We start from the raw sequence: 25,863 nt of genomic DNA on the forward strand, positions 1-25,863 counted from the left end.
CAAACATTAGGTTGACAATGGGAAGTTCCACAGCCAAAAGGTCAACATGAGTTTTTGGGCATGGGCACCGTCTAAGCTGCGCTCGCCATGCTTGGGGCTTGGTGCCTTGCAGTGCTCAGCACAGTATTATATTCTCCCACTGCACCGCAGTGAATGGTAGGGTATTAAATACAACCCGTCGGCACATACTTAACCCCCGCAACTAGCTGCGAATTGGACCTGCTGAATTGGCCCCTGTAACATCAAACTCTATGGCAGGTGCTTCAGCACCATGGACAGCGCAGACCCTCCTATACACCACGTGACCCAGCCTCATCCGCTGTGCTGCCAACGCAGGCACTCCTGTCATCTGTCTACAGAGAGAGTACCGGCGTTCACACAGATCCCAGCAGCGTGCAATGACCTGGGCAGAAGGCACCAGGCTACAATCTGAATATTGTGCAAGAACGGAGCTGGGATTCCCATGTCATTGCATTGCACAATATACAATGAGCTGTGATTGCAGACATGCATGAGCAGCGCCCCCTGCAGGACAGGTGTAGGGTGGCATTGGGTGGTGGTGGGGGCAGATCTCCTATGTGTGCATGCTCCTGCGATGTGATAGCAGTATAATTCCTTCCCAGGCTCAGGGCACTACCCCCCCTCTATCCTCTTACCAGCTGACGCACGCAGCGCCCCAGCCAATCGGCGGCTCCTGGAGGAGGGCAGGAGAAGCAGCTGCATAAAAGTCGGTACAGAGCGCAGAGAGGAGACGGAGGGAGCGACTTGAGTGCGACTGTCTGCCGAGTGCACGCGTCCAGGCTGACCGTCATCTGTGCAGGGACAGAGGGGGGAGATCCCAGTCTGCATCCCGGGGAAGGGTCCCACTGCATCACCAGAACAAAGGATCCCAAAGTGTAATCTTTTGAGTGAGTGCTCCTGCTACCCCTGCCAGCCCACCTGCACACCATGCCACTAGTATCTGCCAGTGCCCTGATCAGCTGATGTGTGTGTCTCTATAGGGGGGGGGGGAGAAAGTATAGGTGCCTGGGGACAACAGGTGACATTAGTGGCATCCTTATCCTGTCACATGCTAGAAGGTATTACAGCTCCTGGCCATGAACTGTCCTGAGTGACTGCAGGAACTGTCACCTGCCATCAGACTGGTTCCCAGTGGGGAGCAGAGACCCCACTTCTGCACTGAGACCACCAACCAGTATAGCTTCCGCAGCCATGGACCCTGCCAAGGCAAGGGCACTGCCAGAGAAGAAGCCACTGAACTGCAATGGGCACGTGGCAGAGGAGAAGAAGAAGGACTCTCCCCCAGCACTTATGGAGCTGGGAAGGTTTGGGGTCAGCACCCCACCTCTGGACAGCTGGAGAGAGGAGAGGACCCGCAGTGAGGAGGACAATGAGATGCACCTGCCTTCCCTGGCTGCAGCCTACAGCACCATCCTGAGAGCCCTGGGAGAGGACCCTGGCAGGCAGGGGCTGCTGAAGACACCCTGGAGGGCTGCCACAGCCATGCAGTTCTTCACCAAAGGCTACCAGGAGACCATATCAGGTGAGTGAGACACCTGGGGCTGCCCCAGGTAACCTGTCTGTCTGCAGCCAGGGTGGGACTACAAGTTCCAGCATGTCCTGCCAGCTGCCAGAGGGCACAGTTTGCCTAAGCCTGACCCAGGGAATATACCACAGTAATAATTGAAAATAATAAAAAACATTTTAGTTATTAGTACATTCCCTTGTCAGATCTTTGCGAATTACCAGAAGTGTAAAACCTCTACCGGTTACTCAGTGTCGGAGTCTTATGTTATTCACATAACACGGACATAAGTCACAGAGAAACTGGGCTCAAAACTTTTGTACAGTTGGGCACCTGGTGTATAGTGACATATATGGTTAACTACTCCTCACCTCTATGAGGCAAAGTACTGACCACTAGAGACCACGCAATGGGCCAAATTACTCCTTTGTGTGCTAACAGATATCATAACAGAAAGTGAAAGCACTTTCTGCAGGGACACTAATCTGTCTCAAACTTGCTGGATATGGAGAGAGGGAGCTGTGAAGACAGAGATTGGAGGTAGGAGCATATAGGGACTAGAGGTGGAGTTTTTGGGCTAAAAACTGTCACCCCTCACTGTGAAAGTAAAAACTGTCACAGTTCAAAGTGAAAGCACATTGCAGTAGCCGTCGTTTTCACGGGCTTTTAACTAGATACTTTAATATGTTCCCTATTTCCTCGCACTCTGGTGACAATACATAAGCTCATTATTCTCTGCATGGTTAGTAAATAGACCGTAGTAATGATAACATTGTGCAAATATGTCAAATATTATGTATCCAATAAAACGCTGGCCGTTCCAATGGGTGATCCCTGTTTTTGCCTTCGGCCCTCCCTCCCCTCCTCTAAACACAATGGGGTAGATGTATTAAGCCTGGTGAAGTGATAAAGTGTCTGATGATAACGCCAATCAGATCCTGTCAAGTTACAGGCTGGGTTGGGAAATGACAGTTAGGAGCTGCCTGGCTGCGGCGTTATTGCCTTCCACTTTATCACTTCACCAAGCTTAGTACATCTGCCCCAATGTCTTATGTTTACTACTGCCAATCTCTATGCTGAATGTCTCTTGGGCCCTACCTATGGCTGATGCTGCCCTGACATGACCCCCGCTGCTGACAGCATATCCGCTGGCCCGTGCCGTGGGTGCTCGGGCCCTGGAGCACCCACGGTTTCGGCGCCTATGCTGCCCTGTAATAATAGTGTTCTGTGTGTAGCTGGTAAAGTGCCATTAATAGAAGAATAAATATGTAACGTATAGTAAATCTAGATGAGGCCATTTCTATGCCGCCCTTTGCATGTGTCTAGATTGCTTATATGGTAAATACAGCCCTGGGGGCTCATAACTGCCCAAACTATCACAACCACTATCACAATACACATCTACTATATGCATAGGGGGTAATTCATTACCGCTCGCTAAGCCTCGGTCCTTTGCTGCTCAGTGAGAGCGTTTTAATGCCGCCCGTCCAAACGCCCTCAGTAATGTGTGAAGGAGCGTGTAAGAACGCATCCCCTCGCAGGCCTCCACTAGCAGGTCCCGGCCATCAAATGATTTCTCCAGCCTTCACAAATAAAAGTCTCAGCTGACTCTTTACAAGCGCTAGGAGAAAGATGAGATGGACATCTGAAATCATGTGACATCAGCCCAAGGCAGGCATTGGCCCGCTTGCATTCCCATGGGGATGCCCAGAGGTTTCATGGATACGCCAATAAAACGCTGGGCGTTCCAATGGGTGAGCCCTGTTTTCACTTTCGGCCCTCCCTCCCCTCCTCCCAACCCCATAGCATACCTCCCAACTGTCCCGCTAAATGCGGGAACGTCACGGTTTTTTGGGGGACGTTCCCGCGTACCCCCCGCGGACGGCAGTGTCCCGCTGCGAGGGGGCAGTTGGGAGTCCCCCCAATCTGACAGAATAGACGCTATGTGCATGCGCACAGCGTCTATTCGCGGCCGAAAATGGGGTGCGGCCTAATTTGGGTAAGCCAAGCCCTCATTTACATACTTCACGCCCCATTCGCCGCACGAGTGTCCCTATTATAACATTCATAAAGTTGGGAGGTATGCCCATAGTACAAATCTAAACTCATCATTATTCATGTATAAGGCTCCCCAACGCTCAGGACCATAGGGGTACGCACATTGAGTCTTATGGGTGCACAGGCACCCCATAATGCTGTGCCCACCCTTATGAACACCTCCCTACCAGCAATACCTTTTACCAAAGACTTTTGCTTTTTAGAACTGTATTCCATTGAAAGAAGCGCCCATCAATCATTTATGTGTGTTTTGCATTGTTACTTGTACCAGACCATTGTCCTATCACTGCATATCACCCATATATGTTTTTTACTTTATTTGCATGTATTATTATACTGAGAGCCATTTTATATTGTAGCGAGTACCAATAGATGATGGTAGACACGTCTGATTGGCGCTGTTAGACACACCCAATGTGCGGTGTTATACATGCCCAATATGTGGTGCTTGGCACACCCCTTTGACGGTGCACCCCCTAATAAAATGTAGGTACTTGTGTATTATCACGGCGCCCACGATATTAGGTCGCACGACATATAATCGCATCGCATGCCATACACCGGATGCACAGCGATGCGATTTTAAATTGTATAAGCCCCCTATACGATGTTTAATTGTATAAGCACCCTAATGGGGGCTTACAATGTTAAATGCACCCCCACTATGAACGCCAACCCGAAGCGTGGCGAGCCCGCGAGGGACGACGGTACGCGTCCTCTGACCTTTTCATACCCCCACTATCCACGTCGGCGTGGTGATGATTTTATATAGTGTGGCGAGCGCAGCGAGCCACCGAGCCCGAAGCATGGCGAGCGCCGCATTACTTTACATGTATTCCGCGTCCGGGCTATATAATATCACCTCCACGCCGACGTGGATAGTGGGGGTATGAAAAGGTCGTAGGACGTGTACCGCTGCACTTGCCACGCTTCGGGTTGGCGTTGATAGTGGGGGGTGTCGTTGGGGTGCTTTTAACATACTAAGCACCCATCACGTTTCATTATCTTATAGGGGCCCCTTTTAACATGGGAAAACCCATTAGGGTGCTTATACGATTTTAAATCGCATACCATTGTATATGCGATACAATGCCATACAATGCGATGGTATACAATTTAAAATTGTATAACATCGCATGCCTTATGGTCTGCGATGCGATGGGCGCCGTGATAGTACACAAGTACCAAAATGTGCTGTGCATGCCTTTGCTCAGGGCCCTACAGCCAAAAATACACAGTACTAAAATGAGACTTAGATGTTCGTGGCAAAGTAAGCGCAGATATAAGACAGAGGGTAGAGATTTCCCTGCTCCTAAGAGCTTGCAGTCTACAGAGATCAACACATGTTAAAGAACTAATGTCTGGAACTTAAGAGAGGGTCCAAAATAGCCCTATTGAGGGTCATTCCCTATTGGTTGGAGGGAGGGGTGTGTGGACATCATGTCCCTGCCCACCGATTAATCACAGTGTCTGTAATTTGGTCAAAACAAGATGACAACAAGGGTGAAGACAACGGATGTTATTGACCTACGTCATTCAAACTGATAAGGGGTCATTCCCAGTTCTAGGGTCACTTTTGATTCTCTGAATTGTTTCACACGTGACGTAGATCGCAAAGAACAGAATGTTAGGTTTCAAAAAGTGACATTCGGACATATTTATTATAATACGCTGCCTGTTCTGTCATGAAGGGCGGTATTCAATTGCTTTAGCAACGGCAGCCACTAGATGGTGCCCAAAGTAGCTAATCAATTGTTGGTCCGTTCGGATGAAGGATTCCTTATCTCCCCTCATATGGGGATCTTTAGGGATTGGGGCATTTAACAGAAAGTTGTGGAGCATGGGTCTTCAAACTATGGCCCTCCAGATGTTGTGAAACTACATGTCCCAGCATGCATTGCCACATTTTTTCCTATAAGAGCATGCCAAAACTGTCAGGGCATGCTGGGACATGTAGTTCCACAACATCTGGAGGGCCAAAGTTTGAAGACCCATGTTGTGGAGAGTCAGCTCTTTAGCCTAAATGGGAGTAACAGAGCAAATAGTTAATAGATTATGCAAGCAAAGCAAAAAAGGTGGCAGATACACTTTACTGTTTTTTTTTCTGTGCAGAGTAAATACTGGCTGCTTTTGCATGTAACCCAGACATGTTAGACCACTTTATTTTTACATTTGCTACATTCCTCCACGAGGGGTTATAGAAAATGGTTGACTATTGTATAGGGGCTATGGGACTTATTTTGTTCATATAGCATTTGTAGAAGAAAGAAAAACTCCACTGAAATGGAATTATGATTTATTGCTTTGGATATCTGGGAATATTAATCGGTTTCTAATACAAAACTAATATTACTAACGCCATTGACCTATATCTCCCGCTGTTTTGATATTGGTCCTATATAAATTTAAGGTCTATATTTCCTTAAGAGAGAGATTAGCCTTTTTTTATTTTTAATTAATATTGCCAGGAGCATCCGATGCCTCCGCCAGGTTCTGCATTGGGCACGGTCATCCACCGTTACGCTTCTGTGTAAATAGTCCATATATATTCATACTTTATTACGTTGATACCTTGTGTTTTCTAACCTGTGTGTAGCATTATATTCTGTAGTACATTATACAGAAAATATGGAGGAGACATCAAGGGCAAGTTACTTCTGCTCAGGATGATGGGATCTGTAGTACTTGACAATCTGGGGTCTACGAGTCCCCAACCTGATACCTTGTTTATTATAGAGATAACCAGTTTATACAGGGAACTTTCATTCGGCAGCTGCCAAACTGCAATTGGGATACATACGGCATCCCGGCACTTAGGATGCCGCCGGTGACAAGACTGACCCCAGCATCCCGATGCTGTAAATCCCAACAGGGGCTCCGACGACAGCCTAAACCTCTATCCCTACTCACCTAATCCTCCCTTGTAGCAGCCTAACCCTATTCCCCCCAGTGCCTAAAGCTGCTACCCCCCCCCCCCCCCCCACACACACACACACACACACCACAGCCTAACCCTCCTTCTTCTTAGTGCCTAAACCTAACCCGCCTTCCCCAGGTGCAAGCTAGTGGCCCCTGCATACTTACTGATCGGGATGCCAGCTGTTTGGAGTCTGCACCCTGATCGATTTGAGGTTCAGGCACCAATCATCTGACGGTAGTCGGGATGCTGGCATCCGTATACTGAATGCCAGCATCCTGACTGCATCCCCTACAATCCCCATCATCCTGTAACCAGTGTCTGGTCTGCAGAAGTAGTAATCCGTTTCAGTTGTCAACCGCCTGCAGGTTGTAGACCTCTGCCCTTGATCAATAGACTCTACCGATAGAAGATCTACATCAGCGCTAGTTACATTTTAACTGAACAAAGCAAACGTTTAAGCCGGTGGTCAATACAGTAACGTTTTAGGGCCGGTTTATGTGGATTTAGTTAACAGTAAACATTACTGCAACATGAGAGTTAAAAGCGACATGTCAACAGGATTGTGACCACACGCATGACGCTCAAACATTGGGCTTAAGTTTTTTGTTGATAAATAGAGGCGCACACAGAACCCCATCGATGCATCGTGAGATGCGCGCAGGTCTGAACCGGGTGTTCACACCTCACCTTACAGTCATGCTTTCAATCAAAACTTGCACAATGGCCGTCATCGGTTACGTAGAAGCCGTGGTGGTAGCACTAATATGGTGATGCGGTAGGGGGCCGGACACCACCTGCTGCATTGCTGATAAGAGCAACGTCATAGGACACAGCATCGGATCATCTCTGATGCCATCGGTCAGCTGTGTGACCTGTGTGGGTCCCGCAAGCTGGTTGCTGCTGCCTAGAGGCCTTGTCCCCCGCAATGGTAATAACACCCCTCTGTTTGTAGAAACGGAGGATGTTACTGCCCCCATCCCTGCCCCATACATAGCATTAGTCACTGACAGTCTGATGCTGTGCTGTGACCCCTGTTGCAGTGTCTGTCCAAGCATGCGCAAAGCACCGATAACCAGTGTCAAATCCAGAGGGGAGGAGGGGGTCCAAAATTCAAATAGTGGAGAAACACCAACAGTCAGCCAGTCAGTGGGTGTGGCTCCCCTGTTTGAATTTTGAACTATGCCGCAGCCCCACTCCTGGATCCGCCACTGCTGAGAACCGATACTAAGCGAGGGACAAAGCTAAACCAACCGCCTCAGAATACGCATTCGCTATTAGGTATCTGTACAAATTGTTACAACCTAGTATAGCAGAAAACAACACTGAGCCATAGGCAAACTGCGATGCCTCAGATGAATCTCTAGTGTAGGTACTGTAGCAGACTGGGGGATGACATTAGACACGCAGGGGGAGGCAGACGTGCTCTGAGGGAGAGGGGGGGGGGAGGGTGGAGGTAGCATTGATGAATCTACATCAGAGAAAATAAAGACTCTGATGTGGTTGGGCGAACATGAGAATGGGAATACAGTACATAATATTGCTCCTTCCAAACAGCTACCCCCCAAACACACACACACACACACACACACACACACACACACACACACACACAGAGTCCAACAAATCGGCACTTGGATCAGTGGGCACTGGATAGCCTTAAATCAACGTTTCAGTATATTGGATACTATATCTAGCATAGTATACAGCACTGTGTGGAATGAAGCCTACTGTGTACAGTACCGTTAGGCAGCTGCAGCCTTGTGGGAAAATGTACTAAGTTGGGATTTCTATTTCACATGGGATGTTGCTATGGGCAACCAATCAGATACTGTCTATTATCTTCTAGAAGGTGCTAAATCAATAAGAAGTAGATTCTGATTGGTTGCCCGCAGCAACATCCCATGTGAAATAGAAATCCCATCTTAGTAAATTTCCCCTTGGAATCTTATTTATCTATATGTGAGATCACCAAATCCAGACATATGCCAATTGCTATCTATATGGGAGACGCTATATCTTTTGGGTAGACGTGAGGATTTTCATCAGCGGTGGGTGAGACTCTGCTGGCTGCCAAGGCTCCGATGGCTGTAAGTGTTGTCTGGTCATCAGCCAACCCCGATTATGGACCCCCATGTTCCGTCTAGCCGTCCAACCATTGGGTCCACCTAGTTTGGCGGCGTGCCAGCGCAGTGTACAGACAACTTGATGTACAGCTGGACCCCACGACATGGCTCATGGTACCATGGGCAGTGGTACCATGGGCACAGGACTAGAGGAACCAGGGAGTATTGGATGGAACATTTTTCTGTTACATACAGAACAAACTATGGCAGTCTGGCGTTAGGAGAACCACAGAACCCAGCATACCCAATCCTAGAACTCACCTTAGGAGTATTATATTGGGATACACATTGCTCAAACACTGCCGGAGGATGGTCTGTTTGTACAGGGGGGGGGGGGGGGGGGGGTTTGTATGTAAATCCCCCCCCCCCCCCTCCCCTCTCAGACACTGCATCAGCAGGGCCCATCCGTCTCTCCACGCCACCTTTCATCCTCCTGTCACTTCCCAGGCAGCCTCATCACTGGCTTTGTCTGATGCCCGGCACCTGGTGTTTGGCTAATACTGAGCGTCGTATCTCTGGCTGGATGCTGCCAGGTGTAAGCTCTTAGCGCTTCCCGATAATCACATCAGACGGGTGACGCAAACAGCGACATTCACCATGGATTCGCCCATTAACCGCTGAGGCTCCTTAATATCCTTAATATTTAATTGCTCGCTGCGCTTGGCACACTATTATAATCTCCGTCTATGTCGACATGGATGGAGAAGTAAGAACAATGTCAGCTTTTTCATGAGTCAGCCTATGGGCCGGATATTGGCAGGCAGATGTGACTCGTCATTGCATTCTCTCCTGCAGTATTTCTCGGTTTTCTGACACCAAAGATCGACATGCAAAAGGTTGAGACCGACAACAGGACGATATACGCTAGGGGGACACAGAAAAAAGGTTGACATGTGACAAGGTAGTCACAAACAAAAGGTTGATACATGAAAAGGTCATTTTTTTGTGTGAAAATATCGACACCTGTCAACATGGGCCCCGTTCTTAATTGTAGTCCACATGGATGGTTAAGTATGAAAAATCTCCCCCCCTCCCCCCCAAAAAAATAGTCATGTTGACCTTTTACTTGTGTCCACCTTTTGTCCATGTCAAGCTACTGCACGTCTATCTTTTGGTGTCGACCTACTGTCTACCTAGACACTGTAGACTTTCCCATCTGTAGAGTGGAAACGCCTGGGTACGCAGCACAGAATACGCAGAGCCAGATTAAGGTCTAAATGGGCCTGGAGCTGAATGATCAAGGGCCTATTATGTGCAATAATAGGGGTTGTGGCCAGCACCTAATAATGTGGGGGGCGTGACCAGTGTTCTGTTTGGGTGGTCTGCTCATGGGTGTGTCTGTATTTGTGTAAATACTTTCAACTAATTATACAGTATATGCCTGGAAAAGGCAGGGGGCTGGCATAAGAAAAATGCAGGGAGATATATTGGCGGGTGCCCTCCAAAGGTGCACCCGCAGGACGTCAATGTCCTAAGATACTTGCGGGGTGAGACGGCACTGCAGTCATAAAAAAATACTGAAAGCCGAAACTTGGTAGACAACATTTCAGCACCTTTTATGTGGTCACCTAAATTTACCACACCATATACCCCTTATGCAAAGCATGCAACACAATAGTAACCCCCTTATACTGTACTTGCCTCTATTACATTATGCCACATGAAATGAGCCAAAATTCACACCGAGTGAGCCAAAATTCACACTATGGCACACAGATTGAGTCACAATTCACATTATGCCACGCAGATTAAGGCAAAATTCACATTGTGCCACATGGATTAAGCCAAAATACACACTACACCAGGCATATCCAAACAGTGGCCCTCCAGCTGTTGTGAAACCCAGCATGCCTTGACATAGTTTTAGCCTTCCCTAATAGCAAAACTGTGTCAATGCATGATGGGACCTATAGTTTCACAACAGCTGGAGGGCCATAGTTTGGACATGCCTGCACTATACCAAACAGATTGAGCAATAATGCACAATATGCTTCATAAATAGGGGCATTTGCGCGCATTAAAAAAATTACACCATAATGCCCGTTACATGTTAAGACACACACCATAATCTCCATTACGTATTATGCCAAACACCAGAATGCCTATTAAAATTTATGCTACATACTGTAAGTGTTGCTTACCTACATGTTCATTGCCAGGGGTTCCATGCTCATTGCCATGTGGGATTACATGCTTGTGGTAACTGGGGGACAGCCGCCGGGCAGAAATGACAGCCGGGCAGAGAGCAGGGGGCTGCCCGGCTGTATTCAGAGCACTGCTATTTGAAATAATACCCCTTTCACGCCAGAATATGCAGGGACTTACCCAGGAATATGGTCCCAGGATCATGCAGGGACATTCCCGGACTGGCCCCTTTTACACCAGCCTAGTCCCTGCATTTTCTGGTGTGGGGGGGAGATAAAACCACCCAAGCCCTCCTTTAAACAACCAGCTATATCTTCAGAACCAACTGACCCATTTACATGTAGGCTTCGAATGATTTTGGTCCCGTGAACCTGGGCCGTTTGGTTCCAGAGAAATCTGTCCTCAAACAACATGAACAGCCATGAAATTACATTTCAGAAATGAAAAAAAAATTGGTTTACCCGCAATATCTCTAGAACCACTGAACCTATATGGACCAGGTATCAGATTGAAGGCCCAGCGATTTGAGTTAGACTGAGATCAACCTCGAGCTTCTGTGATGCCGGAGGGGAAACTGGCAGCCGTTGGAACCGGGTGGAGGTCAGAATTAGCGGGTCCCATGTTATCCTATGGGGAAATCGTTCCAGGTTTGCCTGGCGGTATCTCCGGTTCCCAGGGGGCTAGCAACGCGGGGCTGGGCTCGTTGGAAAGCCCTGGCCCTCAGCTACAAAATGGGCCTATTTGGAGAGTGGGCCTGGAGCTCTAGCTCCATCAGGCCCATTGTTAATCCGGCCCTGAGAATACGGCTAGTGACCAGGTGCAGGGGCCATGTACACACCAATTAATAATCGTTGTATGACTTTGCCCTTTAACAAAGATTTTCACTTCCAGTTCTCAGGTGACCCCCAGCAGGTCATGTTTTCTGGGTGTGGGTGTACAAAAGGATATCTCACACGTTGATTAAAGAAATCCTGAAAACATAACCTGCTGGTGATATTAGAGGACTGGAGCTGGCTTTAAACCCTGTACAGTTGAACGTTATCTCAAAAGTCCATTTATCAAAACATATTTGCGCCTGTTCCACCGAATGCCCCCGATTTCAGGGGTCAGCTGAGAATATTTAGTGTCATAGGTTTCCAAGGGGCATAAGCACCCTGACCACATCACACGGGTGGGCTTCTCTCAGAGACATGTCGCAGATTTAATCACATTCTGCATGGCAATTCCAGGGGGCAACAATAATAAATGGGCCCCTATAGGTTTTTCTACTAAACACTTTATGCAAATATACAAAATGTACAAGATGTACAAGATATCGCTGAGGTTGCCAACCATCGATACTGGGTGCCAGCTAGTGTGATTGCTTCACCAGTCAGGGGTTGGAGTCCAATGGTTATTTCTGGGTTTCCTTAGCCCTGTGCCTGAACAGACGCAGGTTTCCTTCCATTTGTGCAAACATGAACCATCGATGGTTAGAAACCATTGATTACTTAAATATTAATTGTATCGATGTTCTGTGTTCGATAGGTGATGATGTCCGAATGGATAGTGAGGTTTCCAGGCTTGCGCAAAAAATAATTGATCATTTAGACCGTTGAGTGCCAACAATGCTGTGAGGGATCCTCAAAATATACGCTAAAAATGCCGGCGTTGCTCACGGCGACTGTTCTTTTAGTATAAATACAAATACAGCCGAGTCCATGAATTGAAGATTAGTCAAATATTGCACCCAAATTTTTTTGAGGATCTCTCACAGCAACCTTGGCACTAGGATGGCCAATCCTGAGATTGGGATCCCTGGATTTGAATCCCGGGATTTCGGGATTTGACTGCACATGTGCAGTCTAATGCCGGGCAGTGTCTGAACACTCGCTTGCTCCCATCCCGGCAGTGCAGCTCAGACACGCAGCGTGATTTGGTCAGAGGTGAGGTGACACTGTGCAGCCAACAGGACGTGCCCACGTACCGCCGTTCTCTACTTCCCTCGGCTCTGCGCCGGAAACTCGCCTGCTGCTGTGGCCAAGTTTCGGACTCTGTCCTCCTCCTCCCGCTCTTTCTCCCCAGTTTGCTGCTGCTGTTTCCTTTACTTGCATGCTGCAGTGGCCGGGACACTGCTGCTGCTGCTGTTAGCTATTGGGACCCTGGAACTGCAGCCCACCCTTCCCTTATGTACACATGGCCTGTACATGTGTGTAACAAGGTAGAAGGGGCCCTAGTATAACATGTGGAGGGGATAGCTGGGCATTAGGTACAGGCCAGTAATGTCCCCACAGGGAGCACACTTTTTTTTTTTTTTAATGAGGGAGGCCAATCCTGGGAATCCCGGGATTAAGCATTTTTCAATCCCGAATCTCAGGATTGAAAAAAATGCTGAGGGATTGACATCCCTAGCTGGCACTCAAGCGGTTTAGTAAAAAAAAAGTTTACTGCTAACTTTCACACCTATTTTGACAAATTCCCTTGGCACTGAAAAGGTTAACTGGAACTGGGACAAGCAACCCCCCCCCCCCCCCCTCCCATCCGTTACCAGTCAAATCAGCAGGACACAGGACCTGTTTTGTGATGTCATGTCTGTGTCACTGCCCAGTGACATCAGAGATTGCAGATATGTATTCTGGTGTTGTAATAATCTTTAAATCAGACGCCTCTTTTCGATTACCGAATGCTGATGACATTGAAGCAGTAACAGTGGAAATTCCCAGCTACGTACAATCCAGGGAAAACGCACCAATCATCCTCTCCCAAGGAGAAGGGGAGTCTGGGAACTCCATTATTCTGCAATAGTTGTCTGAATTACTATGCTAGGAAAAAAATAAAACTACCAGTGAATCAGCTCCCAACTTCCATGCTACTGGCTGCACTCTTCAAGGCTTAGTGCATCTAGCCCAAAGCACCAATCAGGTTCTAACTGTCATTATTCAAACACAGCCTGTAATGTGACAGTTAGGAGCAGATTGTCTGGTACTTTATCTCTCTCTCTCTGAGGCTTAGTGAACAGACCCCTTAGTATAGATGTCCCAGAATCCCCTGCGCACGTCCCTTGATCCAGTACACAAGAAGGAACAGGCGACATTCAAACTGTGATTAACTTAATGAGAGAGAGAAATGACGCAAATTTGCGTTACCACGGTTACCTGCGCGAGGCAGACAGGACACAGGAAATTAAGGCGTCCTGTTATCACACTCTGTGCTGTGTATCACAGATTCCCATCGCAGGTGCAGGAAATAACAAAGCCGCCACAGCCATAAAATATAAAGAGTCAATATTGTTACCCCTCCCGTACAAAACTGTGGGGATGGAACTGAAAGCAAGGACCATATAATCATCCTGGACTGTGTTAGCATCACTGCCTTACAGCACTGAGGTCATAGGTTCGAGTCCCACCAGGGCCCTAACTGTGCAGCTTTTGTATATTCTCCCCGTGCTTGCGTGGGTTTCCTCTGGGTACTCCGGTTTCCTCCCACAATCCAAAAATATACTGGTAGGCCAATTGGCTCCCAATAAATTAACCCTAGAATGTCTGTCTGTGTGTGTGTGTGTGTACATGTGGTAGGGATTTTAGATTGTAAGCTCCACTGTGGTATATGTGTGCGCTATATAAGAAACTGGTAATAAATAATAATATATATACACACACACTCATTCTGTTTTCATCCATAGAGGCTATGGACAGCCATGTCCATGCTGGTGCTTGTAGTTCCCCAAGTGCCTGCAAACACAAATAAGGCCTGATTCAGGTTGACTCAGTCCCCAGTGTATTCGCGCCAGGGACCGATGGTGCTGCGCTGCGCATGCGTACAGGCAAATATACACATGTGCAGGGCCACTGTATGAACTGTGCCAAGGCGTTTGTACAGCGGAGGACGGGTAGTGGGCGGACAGGGGGCTGGCACATGGGGGATGCCCAAAAAAAACGGTGGGTGCACCCAGTAAAACACAGGCGTGTCGAAGCCTGCTCCGGGCGGGAACCTGACTTAACAGGACGTCAGCACCCCCCCCCCCCCCCCAATTTGGTCATCTCCGGCCATGATATCTGAGATATCTAGCGTACACATCGATATCAGCGTACACACAGATTCGCACGCAGCGGGCAGCGTTTCACAGCTTCTGCTGCGTACAGAGTCAACCTGAATGGGGCCCACAGTCTGGCTGCCAAAGGTTATGGTGGCATATTGCCTCTGCCGTGGTCCTTACAGTTACCCCAGCACCCGTCATACCATTACTGCCATACCCGCGTAGCCACCCCACCTTCATTAATACCCTCTGCATTCTGCCCTGCATTGAGGTTACTGTTCTTTCCTGCCCTTCTGTAAAAAAGGTCCATATGGCTTACGGTCGGCAGGGATAAAAGGTCGACACACGCAACATAAAAAAGGTCGACTTGCGTTTTTTTGCCCTTTGGGCACTATTATAATCGAATTCTATGTCCACTTGGATAGTAAAGTATGACAAAACACCTGTTCTGGAAATAAAACGTGAAAAACTCATGTCGACCGTTTTCTATGCTGACATATTGCTTGCATGGACCTTTGTCCCTGTTGACCTAAGCCATGTCAACATTTTATGGGTGCCAACCTATGGACTGTTGCCCAGTAGCAGTCAACCTATTGAGTGTGGGCCCACCGACCGCATGCCGTTTGTCGTTGATGACCGGTGGGGTACGTTGGGCAGTGGCCTTGGTCATACATGGCCTCTGCTCTGTCTGCAGTACCCAGGTGACCATTTCTCCTAATCTATTGCAGACGTGCTGAACGATGCCATCTTCGATGAGGACCACGATGAGATGGTGATCGTGAAGGACATCGACATGTTCTCAATGTGTGAGCACCATTTGGTTCCCTTCGTTGGAAAGGTAAATTTAGGCACCAGAAGGCTTGGTACCTTCAGGGGGTGGTTAATGTAGCTCCGTAGACCCATCGGCCCCTCCCCAGCCACCTGCAAAGCAACATGGTTTAGCAAAACCAAGTCATTGGAGGTAGCGGGGTCAAAGGTCCCCGCAGAATCAACCAACAGGCCAATATCCCGGTATCCTTATTAGATACATCATCTGACGGGATCACCCAATGTTCTGTCGGCTGCTGTTAATATGAGGACCTCCATCCTCGCAGCTCCTGATATGGAACAGACAGAGCCTGGGGACGTTCTGTGACATACAGAGGAAGGCCGAGGCAGACCTGGCATCAAATTAATGCGGATCAGAATCCTCGCTGCACAAACGTACTGTCAGGCCGATGTCTCATCTATTTGCACTGAATAAATCAGATTGCAGAGTTCCATCTCCATAGAACGTGATACAGTATAATTCGCCGTTGGTTCCTCCGACTGTCATTTTATCTTTGTAGATGGCAGCATGTGTGTGACCCATACTCACTCCCTGTCTCCATCTCCGCAGGTGCACATTGGCTATCTACCAAACAAGCAAGTTCTTGGGCTCAGCAAGCTGGCAAGGTGAGTTGGGATGGCGCCTTACGTATATCAGACATGGGGGAACGCCAGGGGGCCCAGGGCGGGGGAAACGGTCATTGGGTCACCACCAATCGGTCGACATGCAGGAAGTTCGACATGTAGGAAGGTCAACAGGGTCATTAGGTCGACATGGGGAAGGTCGACAGTCAAAAAGTCGACATGGTTATTTTTACTGTTTTTTTAGCCCTACTATCCACCAGGGCGTGGAGGGAAAATAAAATAGCCTGCTAATCGTAGCGAGGCACCGTGCCTGAAGCATGGCAAGCGTATTGAGCCAAGCGAGGGGACGCAGTGGTACATTTCGGTGTCCATGTCGACACGACATGTGCTGACAGGGGGGTATTTCATGCCCTACCATCCACTAGGGTGTGGTGGGAGAAAAAAATAATGTGCCGAGCGCAGCGAGGTACCGTGCCCGCACACCATGAGAGGTGACGCGGTGCTACAGTTTAATGTTTGTTGACGGTGTCAACATTTGGGTGAAAAAAAAAAGTTGACTTTATCACTGTCGACCTTACACATGTCCACCTAATGACAATGTCGACATTTCTGCATGTCTACCTAATGACCGTCGGACAATATGCTGGTGACCTACGGATCCATACCCCAGGGCGGTTATCAGGATAACTAGGCGGCTCCTGGCTAATTAATAAGCGATGATAAAATGACGTTCCGCAGGGTTCTAGAATGGGGCGACAGTGATTATTTATGTAATATACGATAAATGAAATGTAACTTTTTCAAGCTTTATTTACACATCATGCCGTCAACGGCTGTGGATCATTGGGTAGTCTGTAATAAGGGCGACAGTGTCTATGTTGACCCCCCAAATAGGTCTACATGTACAATGTCAACATAAGGGAAAGCTTGACAAGAGACTGGTGGACACATGAATAGGTTGACATGCATTTATAACTTTTTTGGGGGGGTGTCGATTTGTACATTTGAGCATGCAGAGGCCAGGTAACTGGCTGAGCTTGGCGCACTTTCCCATTCTCGTCTGTAGTCCGTGTTGATGGTAAATTAGGAAAAAGTTCAACTTTTTTTTTAGAAAAAAACGTGAAAAACTCATGTCTTAATTATAGGTCAACTCCTTGACTAATAGTGGTCAACCACAAAGTCTGGCTATATTTATTAATCCTACAATGTCAGATCTGCACAGCAGGGCCCTTGGACACAACTAGGCAGTAGTTGAACTTTTGAGTGGTGGGACAAGGTGCAAAACTATTATTTGGGCCCACTCCTCTACACCAGTTCAAGAAAGTCATTGCTGGTATGGGCAGCAATGGGCCCCTTAGTCTTTGGGGGCCCCAATGCAATGCACCTGCTGCACCAATGATAGTTCCGTCTCTGCAACTAAGGCCATTTTTGTCCTAGATCAATACTTGGTACAGACCGGCCTGGCCCCTCCCATCATATAGTGCGACCGTTTCTATCCCCACAGACTTTGCTGTTGCGGCCGGCATCTCTGGAACATCGTGTGGGGGTCACAAAAGCCATTCGCATGCAAAAATAAACAAAAACATTTCCGGGCAAAAAACACTAAGGACGCAGGATAACTACCCAGAGCCATGTGTTTTTTTTTTTGGTTTTTTTTTCGTAAAGTGGGCGTAAATAAAATCACCATTTATCGGGGATTTTCTTTTGCCAGACTCCGTGCAGATGAAAAAAATAAATCCCCATTAGTGTCGGATTTTGGGGGTAATTTTATAGTCCCTGGGGGATCATTTAGCTATACTAAAAGTCATACACGCACATAATACTGCCCTAGAATAGCCTATATATAAATATTCTGTACAGAGGAGCATCTCATCTTAGTGGTATTGCCAGGGGCGGATTTAGGGATGAGGGCGCCCCTAGGCACAACAATAATGTTTACTAAGTAGGACAGTTTATAGGGGCAGTATCTGCATGTCCTATCCATTTGCACTCTATTTAAGATGGAATATAGTACAGTACAGTGGATATTTTGCAGTTATTGGTACATTTTGGGCTGACAGTACTATCACAGGCATCCAAGTGCCGCCCCCAAACATGTGCCGCCCCTAGGCCGGTGCCTCACGTGCCTAATGGGAAATTCGGCTCTGGGTATTGCACCATCTCCAGCCAATGAGAACTTCTTGTATTTAATATATCAGGTTTATAAAACAAATTCAGCAGTTCATTCCCAAGAGAGTTACATTTTGTAACCTGCAAGACTATTTCCCACCGTCCGCAGAGACTTCCGCCATATACAAATATACGGATTCGCTGACATTATCCCTGAACAACGAGTAATCAAGGATTACGTGCAAACATTTTTCATTTATTTAATGCTACATTTCATCCTTTTTTCCAATTACATCTGACATTTAATACCTCGGAGGCTCCTGGCGATGGAACCAGCAGAAACTATTTTATGTGGATTTCATGGAAAAGTACAAAATAATATTTTTTTTTTTTACATTTACTAACCGAGGGTCAGATATCTGTATTATATAAATACACTAGGAGATAAATCAGGATATCCAATTAGCAGCGAAAAATTATCAGGAAAAAAAAGACAATATTTTTAGACGCCCCTTAAAAAATACATATAAATCGCGAAAACCCGCAAATCCAGGAGTACCAAATAACCCAGTGGTATCTCCATAGACAGTAATAGCAACAGTGTCTAGAGCAACAGTCAAAAGATCAACCACTATTGGTCAACAGTCAAAAGGTTGACATATGAAAAAGGCCGACATGTCCAAAAGGTTGACATGAGTTTTTAATGATTTAATTTTTTAAACCGACTTGTTGAGACTTTACCATCCCAGTGGACATAGATGGAGAATATGATGGTGTGCTGAGCGCAGTGCGCCGTGCGAGGGGACCTTTTGACCATGTTGACTAGTGGTGGTAGACCTTTTGACTGTTGACCTAGACACAGGCAACCTGAAAAGCCCATACACTCAGAAAGGGGATAGTGCAAATTTAAAGGTACCAGGTGTTGGGGGTAATTCACGGTATGCAGTGTGCATGCGCGAGACGTCCGCCCGTAGGCAGTAATTAAAGGCTAGCCTCCACTCGCGGCTAGCAGGGTGATTGACACCCTGCGGGCATTTGGGGTGTGCCACCTTAGATTTCTGAGAGTGCCCCAGAAAACGCAAGCGTTCACTGGCCGTTGGGAGGGATGGCCACTGTCATCAGCAGCCTACTTTTCCCCACGGCTTTCTTGCACAATCAGCGCTGCAAACAGGGGAAAAAATAATTCGATGGGGGATGATTTTTCCCGTGTGTGCACGCAGCTGAGCAGGGGCAGCGAGCGTGCGTGAGGCTGGGCAGCAGCTACAGCAGGTTCTAATTGGGCCCGTTATGTGGTCATAGCGTTTATCTAGTATTCGGTAGCAGTAAGGGTAGGATTATACTCAAACTCTGTACTGCCGACATACCAGTAAAACCACATTTAAGTACTTTAGGTCATAACATCGCCTAGAAATATACACATCAGTCATTGATTGCTGTCACTAATCTGGCTGCAATGTCACAAACACCTCCATCGCTAGCAACTACCCCAGGGGCAAAGTTACATTCTCTTTCTTACATTATTCCCCACTCAGCATCAGGCGTCCGTCTGTCCTAGTGTCCGTGGCACATATTAGAAAATGAAAGCGATTGGCTGGTGTAGGTTAAGCAGCTCTTATGTACAGCAGCTTATGCCTGGCACAGCTCACATGAGTAATCTGTATCACAGCCTGGCGTGGGCATAATCTGCAGTGACTCAGCGTATCGTACTATGACACTACTTGGCCAGCTCACAGCAGCCAATTACACAATCAATAAGGGACGGGGCACTTTGGGGCAGATGTATTAAGCCTGGAGAAGAGATAAACTGGAGATAAAGTGAAAGCAGATAAAGCACCAGCCAATGAACTGTGTTTGAAAATGACAGCTGGGAGCTGATTGGCTGGTGCATTATCTCCTTCCACTTTATGTCCAGTTTATCTCTTCTCCAGGCTTAATATATCTGCTCCTTTATTTATCACCCCCCACCAATAAACTGGGGGCGAATCAGGGACATTGTTAGGTAAAAGGTTCAAAGTGTAGCACACGGCACCCTCTGGCTTAAGCGTTGGAAATGTTATGGTTAGATGCCGAGCTGCTGGGTTACACTGCACAGCAGATTCTCAGTGCATCCTTTTAAAAGGTGGAATGGTCATTAAATGATGATTTCATTCAATTTCTTAGACACATATGACGGCCATTGTTGCCTGCACTGTTGCGCAACATTAACCAACATAACCATCTCTCGCCCAGTAAGCTTTGCGCCCGCAATCAATGCACTATGGTGGCTTGGGGTAACCGTGATGTCTGAGTTTCTGTCTAACTGGTTTTTGTTTCTTTTTCTCTCTCTAAAGGATTGTGGAAATTTTTAGCCGGCGACTACAAGGTAAGGAGCTGGACACAGGGGGCTCATTGCTTTGACTTCCCTTATACCCTCACAGCCAGTTACGCCATTGTTCTAGATACAAGAGGCCCATGTATGGCGACATACAATGAGTCAGACAGTAGCGTCTTACAATAAAGGTCGCCAGTGCTGCCGCCGCAGAGTATCTCGGCGTATACCGGGGGAGGGTTACCTAGTGCAGCGAGGCATCTTCTAATACAGTGCCCTTTATATGGACATGCATTATTCTGACAACTGCCCTTTACAGAACGCTGGTGACTGGGCACAGACGCACCTTTACAGAACACAGGGGCTATATGGTAAGGTTGGCCCCAGCTGTTGCATGTGGACAGCCCGAGGGCCATTATTGTTAAGGTTCTAGTAGGGTCAGAGCAATGATCTGTTGGCGCTCGTCATCTCCTGGACCCTGTGACCCCCACAAAGTATTTATTTGGCTCATCTGATGCCCAACAGATCATCGGAATGAGGACAGTATTTTAGAGTAGGTTATAGATTATGTGACGAGAAGAATGATTTACTATCAGGATTTGTGCAACTGCTAATGGAGTCACAGACAGAGTTATATAGTGTGAGGAGCAGGTTCCTCAGCAGCACAGAGTATATCAGGAGATGAGTGATGTGTCAGTGAGGACAGAGCTGCATGTGACAGGGGCAGTGACATGATGTGAGGAGGGGAATGGAGGCAGCAGGAAGCCACAGACTGAGAGTTATATAGTGGAAGGAGCAGGGTCCCCAGCAGCACAGAGTATATCACGAGATGAGTGATGTGTCAGTGAGGACAGGGCTGCATGGGACAGGGGCAGTGACATGATGTGAGAAAAGGAGTGGAGGCAGCAGGAAGCCACAGAGTGATAGTTATATAGTGGGAGGTGCAGGGTCTCCAGCAGCACAGAGTATATCAGGAGATGAGGGATGTGTTAGTGAGGACAGGGCTGCCTGGATGTCATCTGCCCGCCCACTTACTGGCACATGCATATCTAAGGCGACCATCGAATGATGTGGGTGTTAATCATCCATTCGCAGACAGTATGAACGTGGCATACGAGGGGGGGGGGCGTACCGGCATTCAGCGGGCAGCGTCTGGGGGACTTGTAAGGCTGCGAATTTGCAACTTGCTAATCAACCGGAATAACCCCATTATCTGGTAGTGTTGTGGTGTCACACACACTTTATATGAAATTAAGTTGTAACTACTGTAATTCATATATTGTTTAACGCCGCACAAAAGTAGGATCCTGCAATGCTACAGAACAGACAGAGGAGAATGGTCTTCAGCATATTATATAGATTTAGGGCCAGATTCTCTAAGCTTCAAAAGTGATAAAATGGAGAGTGATAAACAGCCAGCCAATCAGCTCCTACCTGCCATGTCACAGACGGTGTTTGAAAAATGTCAGGCAGGAGCTGATTGGCTGGCTGTTTATCACTCTCTATTTTATCACTTTTGAAGCTTAGAGAATCTGTCCCCTAATCTTTTATTATTTTATCCTTTAATGAAGCCTCCTTTATTTTATTCCTTTCTTTTCCTAAACATTTACTTGACTGATAGATCCCGAATACTTAGCACATGTTCACCAGGTTGGGGATTAGTGATAATCACATTGTTATTCTCATCTCTCCCACAGTGCAGGAACGCCTTACCAAACAGATCGCCATTGCAATTACAGAAGCCTTAAAGCCCGCCGGGGTGGGAGTGGTCATAGAAGCTACGTAAGTCTGCACCTACCAGCAGCCAGGAAACCCACACAAACATGAGAGAACATGCAAACTCCACACACACACACCATAACCAGGAACTAAACTCATGATCTTAGTGCTGTGCTGCGTGGTTTTTCAGAATATTTCGTGTTCCCCCCACCCCTTTTTTTTTCACTTACCTCGTCCCCCAATGTCCGCGGCGATCCTCTTCAGTGGCATCTCCGGTCCCAGGGGTACATTGATGTCACCGGCGCAACCGCTCACTCACTGCACCACTGGGACCGGAGATGCCGCCGTGGATGTCGGGGGACCACCAGGGGACCAGGTAAGTATGATGGGGGGAGGGGGGGCGGGCGGGGGAATCTTCCCAAAAAACTAAAATATTCCTTATAGAAATGCTCATGGTCCCAAGCATTTCGGATAAGGGATACTCAACCTGTATATTATATTATATATAATTAGGCAGCTGTATCGGACAGTGCCCACCGCCCAGTACTTTCCCCCATTCCGTCACAGAAGAGGAGCGGTTTCTCTCCAAGGGGGGAATGCAGATGAGATCTCTCAGTGGTTTTGGCCACAGTATCTGATGGTCTGTCATTCTGACACATGGCCAGCGTTACATAAAGTACATTAGTTAAAAGCCTGTCATAATGACGGCTTCTGTAATGTAGTCACTTTGACCTGTGACAGTTTTTACTTTCACTTTGAGCTGTGGTAGTTTTTAGCCCACAAAATCTCCACGCAACCCCCAGTCCCTATCTGCTCCAATCAATGTCTTCACAGCTCCCTCTATACCCAGCAAATTTGAAACAGATCAGTGTCCCTGCAAAAATTGCTTTCACTTTTCTGGACATTTTTTATTACACAAAGGTGGAATTTGGCCCGTCAACATTGTTTGAACAGTAGTACCAGCCGGTTGCAAAGTCCGAGATGCTGAATTTACAGACTGATACAGAATACAATTCTAAACAATGGGTGTTGTCTTGTTGTGTTTAGACATATGTGTATGGTAATGAGAGGGGTCCAGAAAATGAACAGCAAGACTGTCACCAGCACTATGCTTGGCGTGTTCCGAGAGGACCCCAAAACCAGAGAAGAATTCCTGACGCTCATCAAGAACTAACCCCAGTGCCAAATAGAGTCCGACGTTTACTGTAGAGATTGTGCTGCCTGCTGGATCTGTCCGTCCGTGTCGACATCTTGTCAAACCGCCTTCGCTTGTGTCTATTGTCCAACCATGTCTATGGAAACAGTGATTCATAACGAGCGTTTCTGTGTAATGTTTAATTGTTTCGGTGTTTACATTTCTGAGGTGACCTATCAGAAGAGGGCCGGTAACTAGATCAGGGGGGGTTGGGGCAAGTCTGCGGTCCTAAGAAGGCCTTGCCTCACTCATACTCATGTTTACATTAAACCGGTCACGCTTGAAGGTCGCTACGGGCCAATAGGGGCTACGCTTGTCTAATGGATAATTCTGGAGGTTCCAATTCACCTTTTGGGCATGCCTGGAGGGGTGACTGTGCTGTGGGGGAAACAAAATGTCCCCGGATCTGCGGGACAAGACAATATACTCATCTCTTACCACCACCAATATGATTTATAAAAGCTCCACCTCTATTATCAATAGAACCAGAAGCCACATAGGGGTCGGGGACAATTGCCCCAACTATTCCTTTTGCCCTTCCTCTTCTGTAGACTACCGGTATGTGAACGGTGGCCAAGAAAAAGAGCAGCAAGCCATTTTAGTCTGGTCATATGTCTGTTGACATATGATTTATAGCAGCTGTAGGGTGAATGGCGTTCCGTTGAGCCAGTCTGTACTGTATCTCATCATTGGATGATGTTGCCGTGGCCTACCATGTGTCCTGAGACATTATTGTTCTGCTCAAACCAAGACAAAAGGGCATTAATGTAGTTATCTGGCCTTTAGCAGTATTATTATGTTGTTACCGACTCATGTACTCACCTCACGTTATCATTTCACACACTGCTGTAACCCTCACTTGGCAAAGTTGTGAGCAGATTTTTTTTCAGGTCACAAAATGGCCGGTTCCACTGTGCATCTAGACACAAAATGGCTACCTTCCAAGGGTGCAAGCAGGCACCATAGACTTAGAACAGGGCAGTAAGAAGAGCTGGATCGACAAACGTGACCTCCGCCCAGCACTGTCCAGCAATATCCTGCAGGTGGTATAGTTACCTTTACCATATTGTATTGCAGTCATCTCCTATAGTTCTGCACTGTAGATTGAGGGTGGCGGATGGGGTGGGAAGTGCTTATGTGAAAGCCAGGCCCCCACCCCAAAAACGGACGGAAATTACTCCTGAATTTACTAACAGAATCCAATAGAATGAAGTGTGACCCGTTAGAACGTCTTACAGAATTATACATCGTTACCCCGTGGCCTTTTTAATGAGCACATAAGGACGGACAGACAGGCAATGGGTTTGCGGCCTGTTCTGACAGTCATTTTTTGGGTGATATATTAGAAGGCGGATATTACCCGTCGGATTTAGTTGGAGATGGCGCTTTGTAGCTTATATAAGTGAGGTGGCCTTTATTTGACTTTTTAAATACATATCTCTATATTCCACTATCTATTTGTTATATCCAGACTGATTTTATTCTGCCTTTCAGTGTTGTTTAACTAGTATAGTATTTATTGGCTGTCTAATCTCTTATTGAATGGAATGTATTATTGCAAGCGAGAGGTAAAACCGCTTCCTGTTACAGTAAGAAACGGCTACACCAATTACACTATTTTCTTATGTGCAATTTATGTTCCCCCCAAATGCCATTACTAGTGTTCCTTCTAGCACTCGCCATCTTTGAAAACCCATGCAGTTCCTCTTCCCTGCCTGGTGTGTCGCTGTCTGCTATAGTGCTTCTAGCACAGTGTGGTCTGCATATCAGCACTGATATGCAAACCAGACCTGTGCTAGAAACAGCACAGCAGAAAGCGACACCCCAGGCAGGGAAGAGGAACTGCATGGGTTTTCGAAGATGGCGGGTGCTAGAATGAACACTACTGTTACTTCCTGGTAATTGTATATATTCCCATTGAGGGTTATGTGAAGGGGGATGTATAAATGTACCTTGGTTTGTGACTCAAAAGCTACAACAAGACGGCTGCCGCCTACATAGATATTTGTAAGACTTTTGGGGTGTTATTTTCCTTTTTTGGGACCAAAATTTTTTTTTCAAATATGGAGGCACTGATCAGTTTAGCCGTCGTCAGTTGGGAGAGGATGTCTTAAACCATAATGTTCATTAAGGGGATAAATAAGAAAATGTCATTTATCAACGTGATATAAATGTGTACAGGAACCGGTGACGCAGAATGATCCCACTGTGTGTATAAGAGGATCCCTACTGTACTGTATAATAATTCTTATGTTCGGCACAATTAATAAAGCACAGTTACTACCAACAAGTGTTAAGTGTACACATTGTATACATTGTAATGATGTACTCAGCATTGGAGAGAGATAAAGTAG

At 47.1% G+C, this 25,863-nt stretch overlaps 1 protein-coding gene across 1 annotated transcript; it reads left to right on the plus strand.

The window, feature by feature from the left end:
• The first annotated feature begins 724 nt into the window (after positions 1-724).
• On the plus strand, positions 725-25,269 carry GCH1 (GTP cyclohydrolase 1). The gene is made up of 6 exons (XM_083167116.1): positions 725-1,543; positions 15,515-15,624; positions 16,165-16,220; positions 20,618-20,649; positions 22,293-22,377; positions 23,362-25,269. Exons 1-6 carry the CDS (start codon positions 1,213-1,215, stop codon positions 23,486-23,488), a joined length of 741 nt encoding a protein of 246 aa, XP_083023242.1. The 5' UTR covers positions 725-1,212; the 3' UTR covers positions 23,489-25,269.
• Positions 25,270-25,863: the final 594 nt, after the last annotated feature.

This window comes from Crinia signifera, chromosome 12, assembly GCF_055691185.1.
Source record: "Crinia signifera chromosome 12, ASM5569118v1, whole genome shotgun sequence".
In the NCBI taxonomy this organism is placed as follows: Eukaryota; Metazoa; Chordata; class Amphibia; order Anura; family Myobatrachidae; genus Crinia; species Crinia signifera.